Raw genomic sequence first — 17,174 nt, 5'->3', positions numbered from 1 at the left:
TCTTTTTTAAATATTTCCCAAATAATGTTTAACAAAGCAAGGAAATGTTCACAGTAGGTCTGATAATATTTTTTCTTCTGGAGAAAGTCTTATTTGTTTTACTTCGGCTAGAATAAAAGCAGTATTTAATTTTTTAAAAGCCATTTCAAGGTCAAAATTATTAGCCCCTTTAAGGTATTTTTTTCCATAGTGTACAGAACAAACCATCGTTATACAATAACTTGCCTAATTAGTCTATACTGCCTAGTTAACCTAATTAACCTAGTTAAGCCTTTCAATGTTACTTTAAGCTGTATAGAAGTGTCTTGAAAAATATCTAGTAAAATATTATTTACTGTCATCATGGCAAAGATAAATAAATATTCCAATATTATTATTATGTTTAGAAATATGTTGTAAAAATCTTCTCTTCGTTAAACAGAAATTGGGAAATAAATATACAGGGGGGGCTAATAATTCTGACTTCAACTGCTTATAATAACATTTATATTATGAATAATTACAACTAATAATTATCACTTCCACTGACATAGGTAAATAATAAATTGATAAATAATAAAATAAATTCACACTGACTTGACTTTTACAATTACATAATATACATTTTATCAGGGCTCTTTATATGCAATGATTAATTATTATAATAATTAATTATTGGCTGCTGGGTAAATTTAAATTTCATTTAAACTGACCCTGCTGTGGAAATCCAGACACATATTAGACATTTTTATTCTAGTTGTCAAAAAGCAATGATTAATTAAGATTCATTACCGATGGCCACTGAAACATTTAAATAATACATTAATTGAATAGTAAATAATAAATATAACATCATATTTAATTTTTTATTAACTTCCCAAAAGAATGCTTTCTTTCCAGTGTAGAGAACCTCTCAACTATAAAGCATTTAGTATGTTAACCTACATTTTGAGCTACACAGTACAGTTGTGATCAATCATGCGCTAAAACCACCGGGAAATCGAAAGCTTTTTTTTTTACTTAGATGCAATTAAAGCAATAAAATCTAGAGGCGGCTTATGATATTTGGCTTTTATAACACCCACTCCAAAAAAAAGAAGAAGTTCATAATCAGACAGAATATACTGCTTTTGGATGCTGGAATGAAGTGCTTTGAATCATGTCTTATTAATCGTATTAACAGTCTTGGGGAGAAACATCTCTCTTTTTCTCCTTTCAGTCTGTGTGGGGCCCAGGAGGATGCAGAATATAGCACTCAACCATTTCAGATGCAGTTCAAAGAGAAACCTGCTCCAGAGGAACCCCATTCCTGCATTTGCTCATCGCTTTATAATGAGAGAGAAAGAGAGAGAGAGAGAGAGAGAGAGAGAGAGAGAGAGAGAGAGAGAGAGAGAGAGAGAGAGAGAGAGAAAGAGAGAGACAGGAAAAAAGAGACATCACTGTAAAATAACGCTCTAATTTCCTTTCTGAATGTATAGTGCCCTCCACTAATATTGGCACCCTTGGTAAATATGAGACGTCTTTCAAAAAACAAAACTGTAAAAACTGCACTGTAGAAAATAATTCTGTAAAAGTTACAGTAATTAACTGGCAGCTGTGGTTGCCAGAAATGTATTAATTGAAAAAAAAATAGCAAACACATTGCTAAATTTAGAGTAAACTCCAATATTTCATTAATTTATACAATGTTAATATACAAACATTTTGAAGGATTAACATTATATTAACATCTACATTGTCTCTTAGAAATAATACGACAAAAACACCACAAAAAAACGGATGGTGTACCAAAAACTCATGAGAAGATGACAAAAATCTATATTTAATAATCTGAAATTAAACATACACACATCCAGGTATTGAGGGAATGGAGTAAAAACGAGACTGGACAAAAACTAAAGGGAGATGATGAACTTAGAATAGCATACTGATAAACCAAAACATGTGATACGGGTGAAACAAAGGTTCAAAACAAGTGAAAGAAATTTTTGCCCATACAGTAACTACTAAACACCATCATGGGGTAACACACAAGTGATGCTACAAACACTATTGTTCAACATTCTATTAAATATAAAACTCTAATGTACATAGCTGAGGAGGTAAAAACTAAAAAACAACTATAGGAAAGTCCCTTTAAGGCAAGTCGTTTCAGTCTATGGCCATCTTTGAAATGCCTGAATGGGGAAACATAATTCTCCAAAACTGTTTGAACACACTTACATTACATATTTGGAATCACCAATAAAATGAAACAACAAATTAAACAACAAGTTTTGTTTCTAAACATCCGAATCAAACAAAAATCGGCATATTTTCAGGTTACCCAAGCTAAAGGAACGAGATCACGACATCAACCTCATTTATGGCTGTTCTACACATTATCGTCCACTGAATAATGCTTCATCTGATCGCGCTGCTCTTCTGAAGTAATTCACAACTTGATCTTGATGGCGAATCTACAGAAATGTCAGCAACTCTTTGTTTACACATTTGTGGGCGTTTGAGTAATCGCTATCATGTAATGTGCGTTTGACAGGATGGACTGTGAGTTCATTTCATACAGATTACAAAACCAAAAATCTTTGTTTTGAAATGCACTTGGTTCGTTTAAAAGTACAGATTTCAAGCTTTATTCGGATATATTTCTTATCAAGCAAGTATTCACTGAGATGCTAGTGTGTTCGTTGACCACAAAACTGTCATAAAAGCACACGTCTGATTCGAGCTTTTCCCCCAGAGAAACGTCAATCTATAGCAATCGATGCTTGGCTCCGGTACTAGTAGGCAGGGCTTCATTCACCATTTTGACTGTTACACTTTTCCCCATCCAAAACTATACGAGTGACATGTCTTGTGCATTCTAGTCTTTGACTATAGTATTGTCAAAAATAACAAACACAGAATTCTAGAAAAGTCCATTTAAGGTTATTCAGTGTGAAATTTAATTAAACTTAAAATTAAAACCAGTTAATTTTTTACATTTAAAAAAAAAATCCATAAAATTCCTGACTATTTATTTACAGGGTGATGAGTAAAAGTAAAACGTTTAGCCATGACCTGCTGTTTCACAGAGTTTCACATATGAGGAAAACACACAGGACAAATCCACAATTGATAAAAACAACAAACAAACATTTGATTAACATCAATTATGTTGTGCTTTACAAAAATGGAAAGTGGAAATAAGAAAATAACAAACAAACTGAAAATTAAAATTTCCTCCACTGTGGCAAAATTTTTAAAGATTACGGTCAACTGGAAGTGTTATGATTTGGCCTGGAAGAAGATGTGTGTCTGTTTAGTCCCGATGCACTATTAGGAGGATGGTTTAAATTGCCAAAATATCTTCAAGAATCACAGCTAGAGAAGTTAGTTTGGTCTTGGCATCAGAAAATCTCCAAAACTACAATCCAATGTCAACTACATCACCACGAATTCTGTAAAAGGGTTTCAAGGTAAGGTAAAAATCTTCTACTCTCATATAAAAAAATAAATCAAGCATCTGCAGGTTTTTGTTTTTAATAATTTGAGCAAAATATCTAAAGGTTAAACAGTAGATATTTTTTTCACAGCCTTCTTTGCCATGAGTGCCAAAATTAGTGGAGGGCTCTGTTGGTCCCAATCTCGAGATATTTGGAGTGATAGAGGATTTGCTCAACATTGTGCTTGACTTCCAATCCCCTCTGCACTATAAAACCCAGCACGGCTCATTAATAGCAATCTTTACCCCCCCAGATGAGTTTTGAACACAGTGCTTCGAATCGGAAAAGTAGCGTTTTCTTCAAGATGTCACTGATGACCTGGTTTGGCACCAAGTGATCCTGAAGAGAATCAAGGGAAAGTCCTTCTAGAGTTCATACTGCTGTCGCCATGGCAACACACATTCTCTCGTTACAGACGAGGAGTCATCAAATGCCATTTGATTGTTTTATAACTGTGGTGAATATCTAGCACATTAAAGCATTTCCTTTAGCAGTGAATAGCAACTGAGAAACAGAGATGGGTGATACAGCAAACAAAAGAAATCAGTTTCTAAGCATTTGGCCAGTTACATTTTTTTAAGTTTAACAAGTGCACTACAAAATGATTCAAGTAACATCTGTTAATACGAGCTATACGTAGAATTCAGAAACCCTTGTTATTAGCAACACTGGTGGCTGTGAATGTGCCAGAGACTGAATATGATTCAATGCCATGATATACTTATTATAAAATGTTGCTTTGTGTTTTGCATGAAATGGCATTGTAAAAATGCTGTGCTCAAGTTAAAAGAAGCTCAACAAAGTTATTTCACAACCTTGTGGTGTTTTTCCACCCGCCGGCTCATTTCTTTATTTTTTATTCCATGTAAAAACACATTCAGTGTAAATAACAGCTTAGGACTAGCGATAGTTCCATATTAAGGTACTTTTATACAGTGCTCAGCATAATTGAGTACAGCCCATTTTAAAAATGAAGATTTTTAACCTTTTCTCAGTGAATATAGGCATATATTTTGGTGCATTTAAACAAAACAGATTTATTTAACAGATTTATTTATTAAAATAATATTTTTGTCACAAAATATTTAGAAATTGAAAGATAATACAATTAAATTCACCTACAAAAACCAAGAAAATATCAACAACATTTTTCCATTTTTTCTTCTCTTGATTTTTCCTCTTTTTTAAATTTGTATTTAATATTTTTATATAACATAAATTTGGTTGTAGAAGTTTTTGATAGTTATCTTAAACTAGACAAGCTCCAGATTTGGCTTCAGTACTGACTAATCTAATGTATATGCACAAATATAATATTGGAAACTTTCCTATGAAAAATATGAATTTAAAAGATTTGTGAGGGGTGTACTTACATATGCTGAGCACTGTAGCGTGTCACAGATGAGTGGTTAATACAGTGTGCCAACATGTGCTTGGATCATTCTTTCTAATAACTGTTATCTGTCAAAAACTAACTGCTGTTGCATACAACTTCGCATACTATCCATCTTACAAAGTAATGGAAAATAGAATTAGTATGTCAAAAAAATCGTAGGCAGCACAGTGGCTCAGTGGTTAGCACTGTCGCCTCACAGCAAGAAGGTCGCTGGTTTGAGTCCCGGCTGGGTAAGTTGGCATTTTTGTGTGGAGTTTGCATGTTCTCCCCGTGTTGGTGTGAATTTCCTCTGAGCGCTCAGGTTTCCCTCACAGTCCAACAACATGCACTATAGGTGAATTGAATAAACAAAATTGGCTGTAGTGTGTGTGAATGAGTGTGTATGGTGTTTCCCGTTACTGGGTTGTGGCTGGAAGGGCATCCGCTGCATAAAACATATGCTGGAATAGTTGGCGGTTGATTCCGCTGTGGTGACCTCTGAAATAGAGACTAAGCCGAAGGAAAATGAATGAATGAAAAAAATTGTAGTATGTGCATATTTCAAAAAGTTACCCAGATTTTCTACTATTTCCAGCAGAAACTAAAAGTGCAGAACCATCCATACTCTAAAGCAGTGGTTTTCAACTGGTTTGGCCATGGGACCCACATTTTTACATGGTCATCAAGCCTGGACCCAAATTTTTAGGAACTTTAATATAATTTTAGGAATTATAATTAATTTGTATTTATTTGTTAATATACACAAGTAGTGAAAGATAAATAATAAGAAAATCACCAAGACTTATAAATAAACAGTATTTTATTGCTGTCATTTAACAAAATGAATGCACTTTTGTGATGCCCTCAGCTATTGGAGTCATCTTTGATAATAGTCCACTGGTTTGTCCTTGCAACCGGGATGTTTGGTTTCTAAATATCGGATTAATTTATAAGGTTTCATGATCTCCTGTGAGAGCACCTCACTACATATGACACACTGAGGTTTTAAGCCTTTTTTGACATCAATATATGTATATCCATACTTTACATATTCGTGGTCATACTTGCGCTTTGACATATTTGTTGCTACAATTAAATGAAATTTCACATGTCAAACATTATGGTTGTCGTGCGCGCATTTCAAATTAAAAGTCCGGTATAAGCAAAATAAGTTAAAAATTAAACTTTTGTTGTTTTTTTGACCACACACCTACTGCAAAATACTTGAATCATATTTTCCTTTTTATTTTTAATCTGCAACAATGTTGTAAATTTATATATGGTTATCAACTTCTGAATGTATAATTCTGCAAACACCTGAGGAGATTTCTCTGCATAAAGGCCCACGAATGGCAGATTAACCTGCTGCTGCTTCTCCAATATGGTAGGTTATTAAATGTGAAGGAAATGCTGATGATGTGACAAGATGATTGACAGGGCATGTTACTAAGCAACATAACAGTCCGTTAATGAGGAAGTAGTTTGTCCCAAAGCTTGCATAATCTTCGTATACACTCTCAAAAGTGTGTATTTTTTCTTCACAAAAAGCACATACTGTTAGGATATAGTATATGTAGGCAAACTGGGACGCAGCATGTGACACTTGCTAATATGTTTTTGCAAAACAATTGCCCATTCATTTAATAAATAACAATTTAATAAATAAATCAAATAAAACTGGTAAAAGGTTACATTCAAATTACTTAATAAAATCTTAAACATTCACTCCTATATAGACAGAGCATTAAAGGTAAACATACCTGTGTCTGTGTCCATGGACGACACCACACCAGGGATTTTCTCATGTCCAGACACTAAAACATTGGGTGGGAGAAGGTGCATGATAGTAGTGAGAGCTGGATGTGGCTGTATGGAGTAGATCAGCTGAGTGCCCTCCATCACAGACACCATGGCATTCACTACACAGGAAGAAGAGGAGAGTCATGATTGATGTTGGCCCTTACACATATATAACCACAAAACGAAAGCTAATGTGTGTCATTTGTTTAGTATTATGTGATAATTAAGTATATTTTATTTATTTATTTATTTATTTATTTATTGCTTTTTGAAATTGTCTTTACTGTCACTTTTAATCTATTTTATTATTTATGTTATTTTTTGCTAAATAAAAGTATTTTATTTAATGATTTTTGTGTAGTATTTTATACTTTTTGTGTAGGGGTGTACACATAAAGTTGAAGTCAGGATTATCAGCCCTCCTGAATTGTTAGGCCTCTGTATATTTTTGTCCTAAATTTCTGTTTAACAGAAATAAGATTTTTTTCTCAACACATTTCTAAACATATTAGTTTTAATAACTCATTTCTAATAACTGATTTCTTTTATCTTGCCAAGATAATAGTATTCAGCCTAAAGTGCAAATTTGTGCAAAGTGCAAAAAGGCTTAACTAGGTTATTTACATTATTTAGGCAAGTGAGGGTAATTATGCAAGTCATTGTATAACGATGGTTTGTTCAGCAGATTTAAAAATATATATATTGCTTAAAGGGGCTAATAATATTGACTTTAAAATGGTTTTAAAAATTAAAAAAAACTGCTTTTATTTAAGGCCAGAGATGCCCAAACTAGGGTCTGCGGGCCAAAATTGGCCAATGGTAACCTTTGATTTGGCCCACCATCCATCTGAGAAGAAAGGGAGAATGATGGAAAGGTTGGGGCCAATGCTTCAACAGAGCTCGCCATTTCTATTTTTAATGTAACCTTATATTTGTTTGTTTAATTGTTGTGATACAGAACCGCTAATCAAATGAAATGCTTTAATTAAATGTTGTGTATGAATCAGATTTTTTTTTTAAATGTAAGGACCCTCGATAAGCAAATCCAAGTGTATTCAGCATCGAACACCATTGTGTTATAAAGGGGATTGTTTGTTTTTATTATAAGTTCATTACAAAATGTAAAAAATATATATAATTATTAATACGATTACAGTATGATTTTCAGTTTATTCAAAAATATTAATAAATTAGGAAATTATCATATTAACTTTAATGTAATACTTTGGTTTATTCAACTTCAGCCAACCACCTTCAATCAACTTTGGTTTTTTGCCCTTTATAAGAAAAAGTTTGAGCACCCCTGTTCTAGCCGAAACAAAACACATTTCTCCAGAATTAAAAAAAATGTATAGGAAATACTGTGGAAAAATTCCTTGCTCTGTTAAACATCATTTGTGAAATATTTGAAAAAGCCAATCATTTTGACTTCAACTGTATACGACATGATCAACTCTATATGATATATACAATCCTTATTTATATAACTAAATTGATATTTATTTTATAATTGGATTCTTATCTCCAAAAAAATGGCAAAAGCAGCAAGAGTCTGACAATACTTAACAGTATTTTAATGATTTGGAACCGAGAAATTATTCGTTCCCTCGTGGGATTTTATTTCCCAGTTTATTATCCTCCTTTTCAGTTGATAAGTCTGAAAAGTAAGAGCACATCTCTCCTCAGTAACCCACACAGTTTGAGAAATCGTTTATATCTGGATCTCAAATGGTGCAGGACAAATGACTGAATTATAATACTGTGGGTTATGGCTTTGAAAAAACGTCAAGTAACCTCAAGTAAAAGCAATAATAATACTGATGCTTGTCTTAGCAAGCACCGCTAATAACTATAACGAGATTAAAAGCAGGATACTGTCAAGCGCCACAGTACGGTAAAACCTAGATTTATATGAAGCCAAAGTTAACACATCATTGTTAAATCACTGTAAGAAAAACAGTCCTGTCAAATCTGCTGTTGACTGCATCCAATGAAACCCACCATCATAAAAGATTCCCAAAAAAAAAACGAAATGAGAGTGATATTTTATTCAAACTGCGAGAACATACAAGGGCACAAGCGGAGAGTTTCATTTCATGCTAGAGTCAACAACTATATTGTGCGCTGGCAATCTCAAATTTAATTGAATTTTACTACTCTACATGATTTTGAGACTACTTCCACTGTCAGATACCTTCAGAGCAAAAGAAAAACCCCAGCTGAACCCTATTTGAGTTGCAAAGCCTTATTTACTTTTAATGCAAGCACTTTATGTTTACTCAAAGAATGAGTCAAGGTAACGCTCAGACACTGAATTATCAGGAATGCCAAAACAATAATGACAAGCATAAGGACTTTTATCGAGCTTATAGATGTCCACAAGGACACAAAAGAAAAGTTTGGACATGCTTCCATATATATTAGTGCTCCTGTGAAATTTTTCTTATTCAAATATTTCATTTTTGTAAATAATATTTAAGTGATGTTTGGAAAGAAGCTTAAATAACTCATTTCTTTTGTGTTTGCCTTGTTTACAACACATAATATTTTACTAGTTATTTTAGAACGTTATTATAAAACTTTTTTCGTGTTACTTATTTATCATAAGTGCAACTTAAATGCTTAACTTGATTAATTCTGTTAACTTGGAAAGTCATTGGTTAACAGTGGTTTGTTCTGTAGCCAATCAACAAAAATAATTAGTTAAGAAGGATAATAATATTGAATATAAAAAAAAATATTTAACAAAATAAATAAAAACTGCTTTTATTCCAGTCAAAGAAAAAACAATTCAAACTTGTTTCTTCAAAAGAAGAAATGAAAATCATAGAAAATACTGTTTATACAGTGGTTTGTTCTGTAGCCAATCAACAAAAACAATTACTTAAGAAGGATAATAATATGGAATATTAAAAAATATATTTTTAAAAAAGTTGCTTTTATTCCAGCCAAACAACAAACAAATAAAACTTTTTCCAGAAGAACAAAAGAAAATTATAGGAACTACGGTTCGACAGTTGGCTCTGGAAAATAAATTCACCGGCCTCTTTATTAGGTACACCTGTCCAACTGCTTGTTAACCAAATTTCTAATCAGCAACTCACATGGCAGCAACTCAAATGCAATTAGGCATGTAGACATGTTCAAGACAACCTGCATGGATCCATCCTGCTTTGTATCAACAGTTCAGGCTCGTAGTGGTGGTGTAATAGTGCGGGGGATATTTTCTTGACACACTTTGAGCCCATTAGTACCAATTGAGCATTGTGCAAATGCCACAGCCTACCTCAGTATTGTTGCTGACCATGTCCATCTTCTGATGGCTACTTCCAGCAGGATAACGCACAACATAAAGTGCTAATTATTTAAAACTGGTTTCTTGAACATGACAATGAGTTCACTGTACTCAAATGGCCTCCACAGTCACCAGTTCTCAATCCAATAGGGCACTTTTAGGATGTGGTGAAACAGGGGATTTGCATCATGGATGTGCAGCCGACAAATCTGCAGCAACTGCGTGATGCAATCATGTCAATATGGAGCAAAATCTCTGAGGGATTTTCCAGTACCTATTTGAATCTATGCCACGAAGGATTAAGGCAGTTCTGAAGGCAACCGGGTACTAGTTAGTTGTACCTAATAAAGTGGCTGGTGAGTGTATTTGAAAAAACAATGCACAGGAGGGTTAATAATTTTGCCTTCAACTATATAATTTTTGTTGTTCATGTGCTGTTCTTCATTGTGCACATTTGTACAAAAGAAAGTGCAGGCTGTTGTGACAGTACTGTTCATGCCAGTCTGCGTCATTACATTTCAGCAGAGCTCTCCATTTTTCATTAGGCCATTTATGCCAGACATGGATACACGCACGCACACATTCCGCTCCATTACTTCGAAGACAAATTATACAGAATCGTGCATCACTGCCGCTCAATCGGAAAAAAAAAACACAGGTCGGTTGTGAATGCAATAAAAGTGTGTGCACACACCTGCCAGAGTTGACCAAATTAAAGTCAGCGACACCTGCTTGTGGCAACAGGTGACACGGTGCATATTTTCATACACATTCAAAACAAGCCTAGAGTGAATCTGTGGAGCTCTTTTAGATTTTCTGCACTAATTATACCACCGTGATGGATGCAGATTAATATGACACAGTATTTGTTCATATTATTCAAGCGACAGTCAAACTTGTCCTTAATAAAGCTAAAATTGTATTGGCAGTGCCACAGTGGCAATTTTAATATTGGATTTTATCGGTTAGCAAAATGCAATAATATGAATGCATTAGCAATAGCATTGGTTTATAAAGTTTACAAAGTTTTCTGTTGTACTTTTGTTTTATATAAAAAATACATTTGTAATCATTTTTCACCCTCATTTACAAAGTTCAAAGAGGATCACTCTTATGCAAAAGTGTCTTAAGAGATAAAATTTACTCTACCGTACTGTAACTACAAATGCCTTAACAACATGTATGTGTTACAGGAACCTTTGTTTAAATAAATAAATTCTGTCTGTTTCAGCATGGCTACTGCTTTTTCCTTATGCACTCTCAGAAATATTCTGCTGTACACTTTGAAAAACCATCATCACACCATCAAAAAAATCATGTTGAGAATAATTCACAAAACAGTCAGATATTTAGGGAAGCTCTGCAAAGTTGGACGTGCAGTGTCTTTGCATCCACTGACAGACTTTCTTGCAATCTTCAACTAATAACAGTATCGCTTTGGTGTGTGATAAACATGCACGAGTTTGTGGCATCATAGTTCTTTGGATTTAACATTTAGGGATTTCTTTTCTTCAATTGGTCACATACATTTACTTGAACTGAAACAAACTTGCAGGTAGGAGTTCACAAAAACATCTGAAACAACTTTGAATAAGCTTACAATTCCTGTATTTGCATGTGTATGAATGGAAATCAATGGAATGAAAATATTGAGATGTTCTGTTTAAGGAAGAGAAGATTTTTTTCAACACATTTCTAAACATAATAGATTTATTAACTCATTTCTAATAACTGATTTATTTTATCTTTGCCTTGATGACAGTATATAATATTTGACTAGATATTTTTCAAAACACTTCTATGCAGCTTAAAGTGAATTTTAAAGGCTTAATTAGGATAATAAGGTTAACTAGGCAGGTTGGGGTAATTAGGCAAGTTATTGTATAATGATGGTTTGCTCTGGAGACAGTCAAACAAAAAATTTGCTTAAAGGGGCTAATAATTTTGACCTTAAAATGGTTTATAAAAAATTAAAAACTGCTGCCGAAATAAAACAAATGAGACTTTCTCTAGAAGAAAAAAATATTATCAGACATACTGTGAAAATTTCCTTGCTCTGTTAAACATCATTTGGGAAGTATTTAAAAAAGAAAAAACTTCAAAGGGGGGCTAATAATTCTGACTTCAACTGTATGTATATATATATATATATATATATATATATATATATATATATATATATATATATATATATATATATATATATATATATATATATATATATATATATATATATATATATAACATATAAAGATGCATGCATAAATATTTAAAGATTGTGATCTCAATTCAAACCTGCACAACATGAATGATAAATGATAATCATTTGCATATGTTTATTAATCCCTCGAAGCACTGCCTTTATATTTGCATTTGATCGAGAGAGATTCTGTTTTTACACTTTTTTCAGTTAGTTACAAACAATTAAAATACACTGAAGTACTGGGAGAACAGTTTATAAGTCAGATATAAACACTGATGTTTATGGTAAAGATTAAAATCGCTGTGTAATGGAACTTGACACTCGTGAATGTTGTAGCAATTATATTGTGTAACCAATAGGTGGCGACAAGCAACCATCAAAATAATGTCACTGAATGGGTTTTTAAAATTGATCCACCTATAATAAGTTTTATGTGTGGATTGTTGAATCATTAATTGAAAATAAATATGATCTGTTGTACAGGATGTTTGATTTCTATATTTAGCATTATCAGCAACAGTAGTAAAGATCATTTTTCATATTGAATATTTTCCTTTTTTTCAGCTGGTTCTTTCTTGATTTTTATTTATATTAAAATTACAGGTTCTAGGTTCTGTTTGTTAAAACAATTGGATTTTGCAGTAATATTTTTTGTATAAATGGAAAGCAAACTACATTTGTCTCCTCCCTTTTTTGCTGATGTGAAAAATGGTCCAATCCGTGACTCAAAAACCGTAGTGTGATCCGAACCGTGAGATTTGTGATCTGTTATACCACTAGTAATAACAAATGAAAATCATATCATGTATTATTATGTGTGCACAGAGGCATCATTTACAGTAAATACTTCAATATTCCATTTAAAAAATTGATCCCACTTTAAATTAGGTGGACTTAACTACTATTTACTTGCATCAAAAAATAAGTACAATGTACTTATTGTGTTCATAATGTATTAAAGAATACTTCTGGTGCTATTGAGGTTGGATACGGGTAGGGTTAGGGACAGGTTTGGTGCTATGGGTAGGTTTAAGAGTGGGTTAAGGTGTAAAGGATGGTCAACAGTGTAATTACAAAACAAAATATTACAGAATTACTTGCAGGTATATATTCTATCAGAAGTATAATGTAAAAACACGTATTTACACAATAAATAACTCATTTTAGTATAAGTACATAATAGTTATGGCCACCTAATATAAAGGGGTACAAAAAAGTATATGCCTTGTGACAAGCTAACATTTGGCAAACAAACTACAAAAAGTAGGAGAGAAAAAAAGTCCATGCAGCTTCTGGAACAATGCCATTGCCCGGCAGCGTTTACAGTCACTTTGTCAAGCAAACTCACTGTAATTGGTCAGAATCACACTTTTGTTTACAGTGCCGCTGTGCAAATCACTGAACTGCAGTGTATCAATATTAATAACGGCTCTGACTGCCGCTTGCCTAATGGTTAAGGATCAGAGCTTTTAAAGGAAAGGTCAAGGGTTCAATTACAAGTAGGGCGACAAAATTGCTGAGATTACTTATCTAATGGACCGGTCTGTACAATTAGAGTACAACAAATTGGATTTAAAAAAAAACATCCACTTAGTAGCAAATAAACATGCTGTTCTAATGATTACGTATTACCAGGCTCAGAGAGAATCCGCACACTTTTTCCCATTTCCTACCCTAATTTTGGAGGACAGTCTGCAGAATGGAGCAGTGCGTGTGATGGAAGTGGAAATTCTGAGGAAATCTGTGCTCAGCTGTTGTGTGGGCCTGCATTTTATGTCTGGGAAGCACAGTTCATTGTTTAAATGTTATTATGCAGTATCATTTATTTCAAATGTAACTTGATAATCTTCTCTAAGTGTGTATTTTCCTTGTCCTGCTTCCCTGTATGTGTTTTATTTCTGTAAATCCTGTTCACAAGGTTAGGGTCGGTAGGTTTTTTTAATGAAGCAGAGATCGACAAGGTTAATAAATGCCCCAAAAGGTAATTCTGTGAAATATTAATAGGACGCATTTCAGCATTTTTTAAAATAAAGTACATTTATTTCTATGATTAAATACACATTTTCAGCAGTCTTACCTACCTCATTATTTCAGTCTTCAGCATTATTCTGTATTTTTTAATAGTTTTGGTACTAAAGCAACATTTCATATTACTATCAATAATGAAAACTATTATTTTCCTTTTTTTTGAAGTGTTCGGGAATTTGTGATTAACTTAAAGTTAAAAAGAACATTATTTTAAAAAATACTTTTTTTATTTGATTAATTTTAACCGTTCATCCATCATCCATCCAAATTGAGTTATATTAATGCATTTAAAAATAAAGATCCTAAACATTTAAGCAATAGTATGCATTCATTCATTTTTTTCTAATTTTCTTATTTTAACAACATGAAAATCAAACGATGTAAAATATGTAATCTTTAATTTGATACTGAAACAAAAACACCAATACCCTGAGCAAATTGTATTGTATAGTAATTGTATGTCTGTGTGAGCTTGTGTGTGTGTCTACAATTTTAATGCTAATTCACTTTGAACACTCAATAATTAAAGCTATTATTTCTAAATTAATTCAACATGACCTCCTTTTTGTCTTCAAGGTTTTCAAGGTTCTTTCACGGGTGAAAAAACATTGAATGCAACAACATTGACATGGCTTTGCATCTATTTGTCTCTCTTCTGAGGGCATGGGTAACCCACTGTGCTTGTCAAAATCAGCTATCTACAAACACTGAATTCTAAGACATTCTAATCTATGGAGATGAAGAAAAAAAACCTGCTCATTCATTTTCACATCTCTCAGTCACACACACACTCACACAAAGCCTTGTGCCCAGACAAACACATCAAATACAGCACAGATTTCAATGTGCCAGCATTATTAGGCTCTGCCAGTCCTCTTTATACATTCTCTGTGCCAGTGATTTTTAACTTGTGGGCCAGGTTCCAAAAATATTCTGCTGCAAAAAATAGGGTGGAAAAAAAAATCAATGTTACATGCAAAAAGTAAAATGCAGCCACCCGAGCAAATAATTGAACATTAGGTGTAGCAAAATAAACAAGCTTCCCTTAAATTTTTACAAAGGGAAAGAAAACACATCTTTTATTTGTAACATCCCAAACATCTAATTAAAGTCTAGACTGCATACCAAACATTGACATGAGTAGTTTACATAGAGTCCTCTCATCCTATAGAATAACTACATGTACATGTTCCTTTCTCCTATGGTTCTTCCTAGCCTATTTACACATAAGTCACCATAGTATTTGACTTCTTCACTGGGTTTTGTAAAGCTGCTTTGTGGTTTGCATTGTGAAAAGTGCTACTGTGTACTAAACTGAATAACTTGGTATTGAAATAAAACAGCTTAACCTGAATTCATTCAAATAACACAACTAAAAATAAAATCAAAATAAACTTGACTGAAATACAAGAACTGAACTAAACAAATTCTTTCAAAATGAAACAAATTAAACTAGAGGTAAATTAATTTAAATTAGTTAAATAAAAGTAAATTAATTTTAACCATATCAATTCATTACAGTTAAGATTAACGTAAATAAACATAATATAATAAAATAATTATTGAATTATTACTTTTTTAACTAAATTTAAAGGCACAGTTCCCCCCAAAACTAAAATTTACTCTATTTATTTTCCCTCAAGTGGTTCTAAACCTTTATGAGTTCTGTTATTTTGAAGAAAGCTGAAAACCTGTAACCATTGACTTCCATAGTAGGAAAATCAAATACCTTTTTCTTAAAATAAGTTCTTTTCAGTTCAACAGAAGTAAAAAGGTCAAGCAAGTAGGGTGAGCAAACAATGACAGAAATTACAGAAATGATCACTTTCATCAAATTAAATGAAGGTCAATTTTGTCAAGTTTAGATAAAATCAAATAAACGGACAATGAAAGTGAATGGGAAAAAATAATAAATATAATGGATTAAATCGATTTCAATTAAATGAAAATAAATCTAAATAAACTTGACTAAAACTGAAACTCACTTACTCTGCTTCAGCTTGCTCCGTTCTTTTTAAGGAGTTGGGAAAATGGAAGGATCTGCCAATTACTCTGGCACATGTTTTACCAGCAGATGCCCTTCCTGCTGCAACCCAGCCCACTCACACTCACTCACTACGGCCAATTAACTTTGCCCAATTCACCTATACTGCATGTCTTTGGATTATAGGGGAAACAGGGCATCCAGAGGAAACCCACACGAACAAGGAAAGAAGATGCACAGGATTCAAACCAGGAACATTCTTGCCATAAGGCCAATGTGTTAACCACGTTTACATAAAAAAAAATGTATGTGAACACTAAACTGGATTAAACTTAATTAAACTGAATTAAATAAATTAAATATATTGCTAAAAAAGCTGCTTTGGACCTGCTGCTTTCGTAAATTTTAATTAAAAAATTAAGAGAGAGTGGGACCTATAGTAGCTCCTCCCCTTCTAAAAAACAGCCAATAGCGTTTTGCTTTTATCAAAGCTCTGCCAGTGAAAGTGGTTGAGATTAAGCGCATCAGATGAAAAGCAAATGAAACGTGTCTTGAAGGGGGCGGGGTATGTCAGATATCAGAGAGCATTTTATTGATCAAGAAACTGGTGAGAAACTAAAGTATGAGGTGATTGTTGATCCAAAAAATTGTTGATCCATTTAGGCGGAACTGCACTCTTTGAACGTTTATGTCAGATTTGTATTTTCTAAACATGAATTTTGTCTCTGTTTTAGAGCACACTAGCTAATAGATATCCTTAAAACAGGCTAGGGATGCACAATATATCTTTTAAGCATCAATATTGCAATGTGTGCATTCACAATAATCACAAAGTTGAGTTGGGATTATTACTGTTTATCAGCAATGAAGAATGTACAGTGTTTACATTTTACATGATTTAGATTGTTCAATAATACGGGGAGGACAAAATTGCTATATGTACGAGGTGCCGCTTCTCGTAATGGCTGATCGAACATATATTAATGTTGCAATTCTAAGAAATATATGTGCTGTTTTTTGTAATA

The 17,174-nt window shown here is 33.0% G+C and overlaps 1 protein-coding gene across 1 annotated transcript in view; it reads right to left on the bottom strand.

The window, feature by feature from the left end:
* The window catches only part of LOC130233593 (nephrocystin-4-like), a 301,343-nt gene that overhangs the window by 228,663 nt on the left and 55,506 nt on the right, over positions 1–17,174 (bottom strand). The window contains exon 5 of the mRNA XM_056463720.1: positions 6,600–6,758. Within this exon, the coding sequence (XP_056319695.1) occupies positions 6,600–6,758 (159 nt within the window). The remainder of the gene's footprint in view (positions 1–6,599; positions 6,759–17,174) is intronic.

The sequence above is a fragment of the Danio aesculapii genome, chromosome 8 (assembly GCF_903798145.1).
Source record: "Danio aesculapii chromosome 8, fDanAes4.1, whole genome shotgun sequence".
Lineage (NCBI taxonomy): Eukaryota > Metazoa > Chordata > Actinopteri > Cypriniformes > Danionidae > Danio > Danio aesculapii.
The sequence above is the reverse complement of the archived record's forward strand: the minus strand, read 5'-3'. Positions and strand labels throughout refer to the sequence as shown.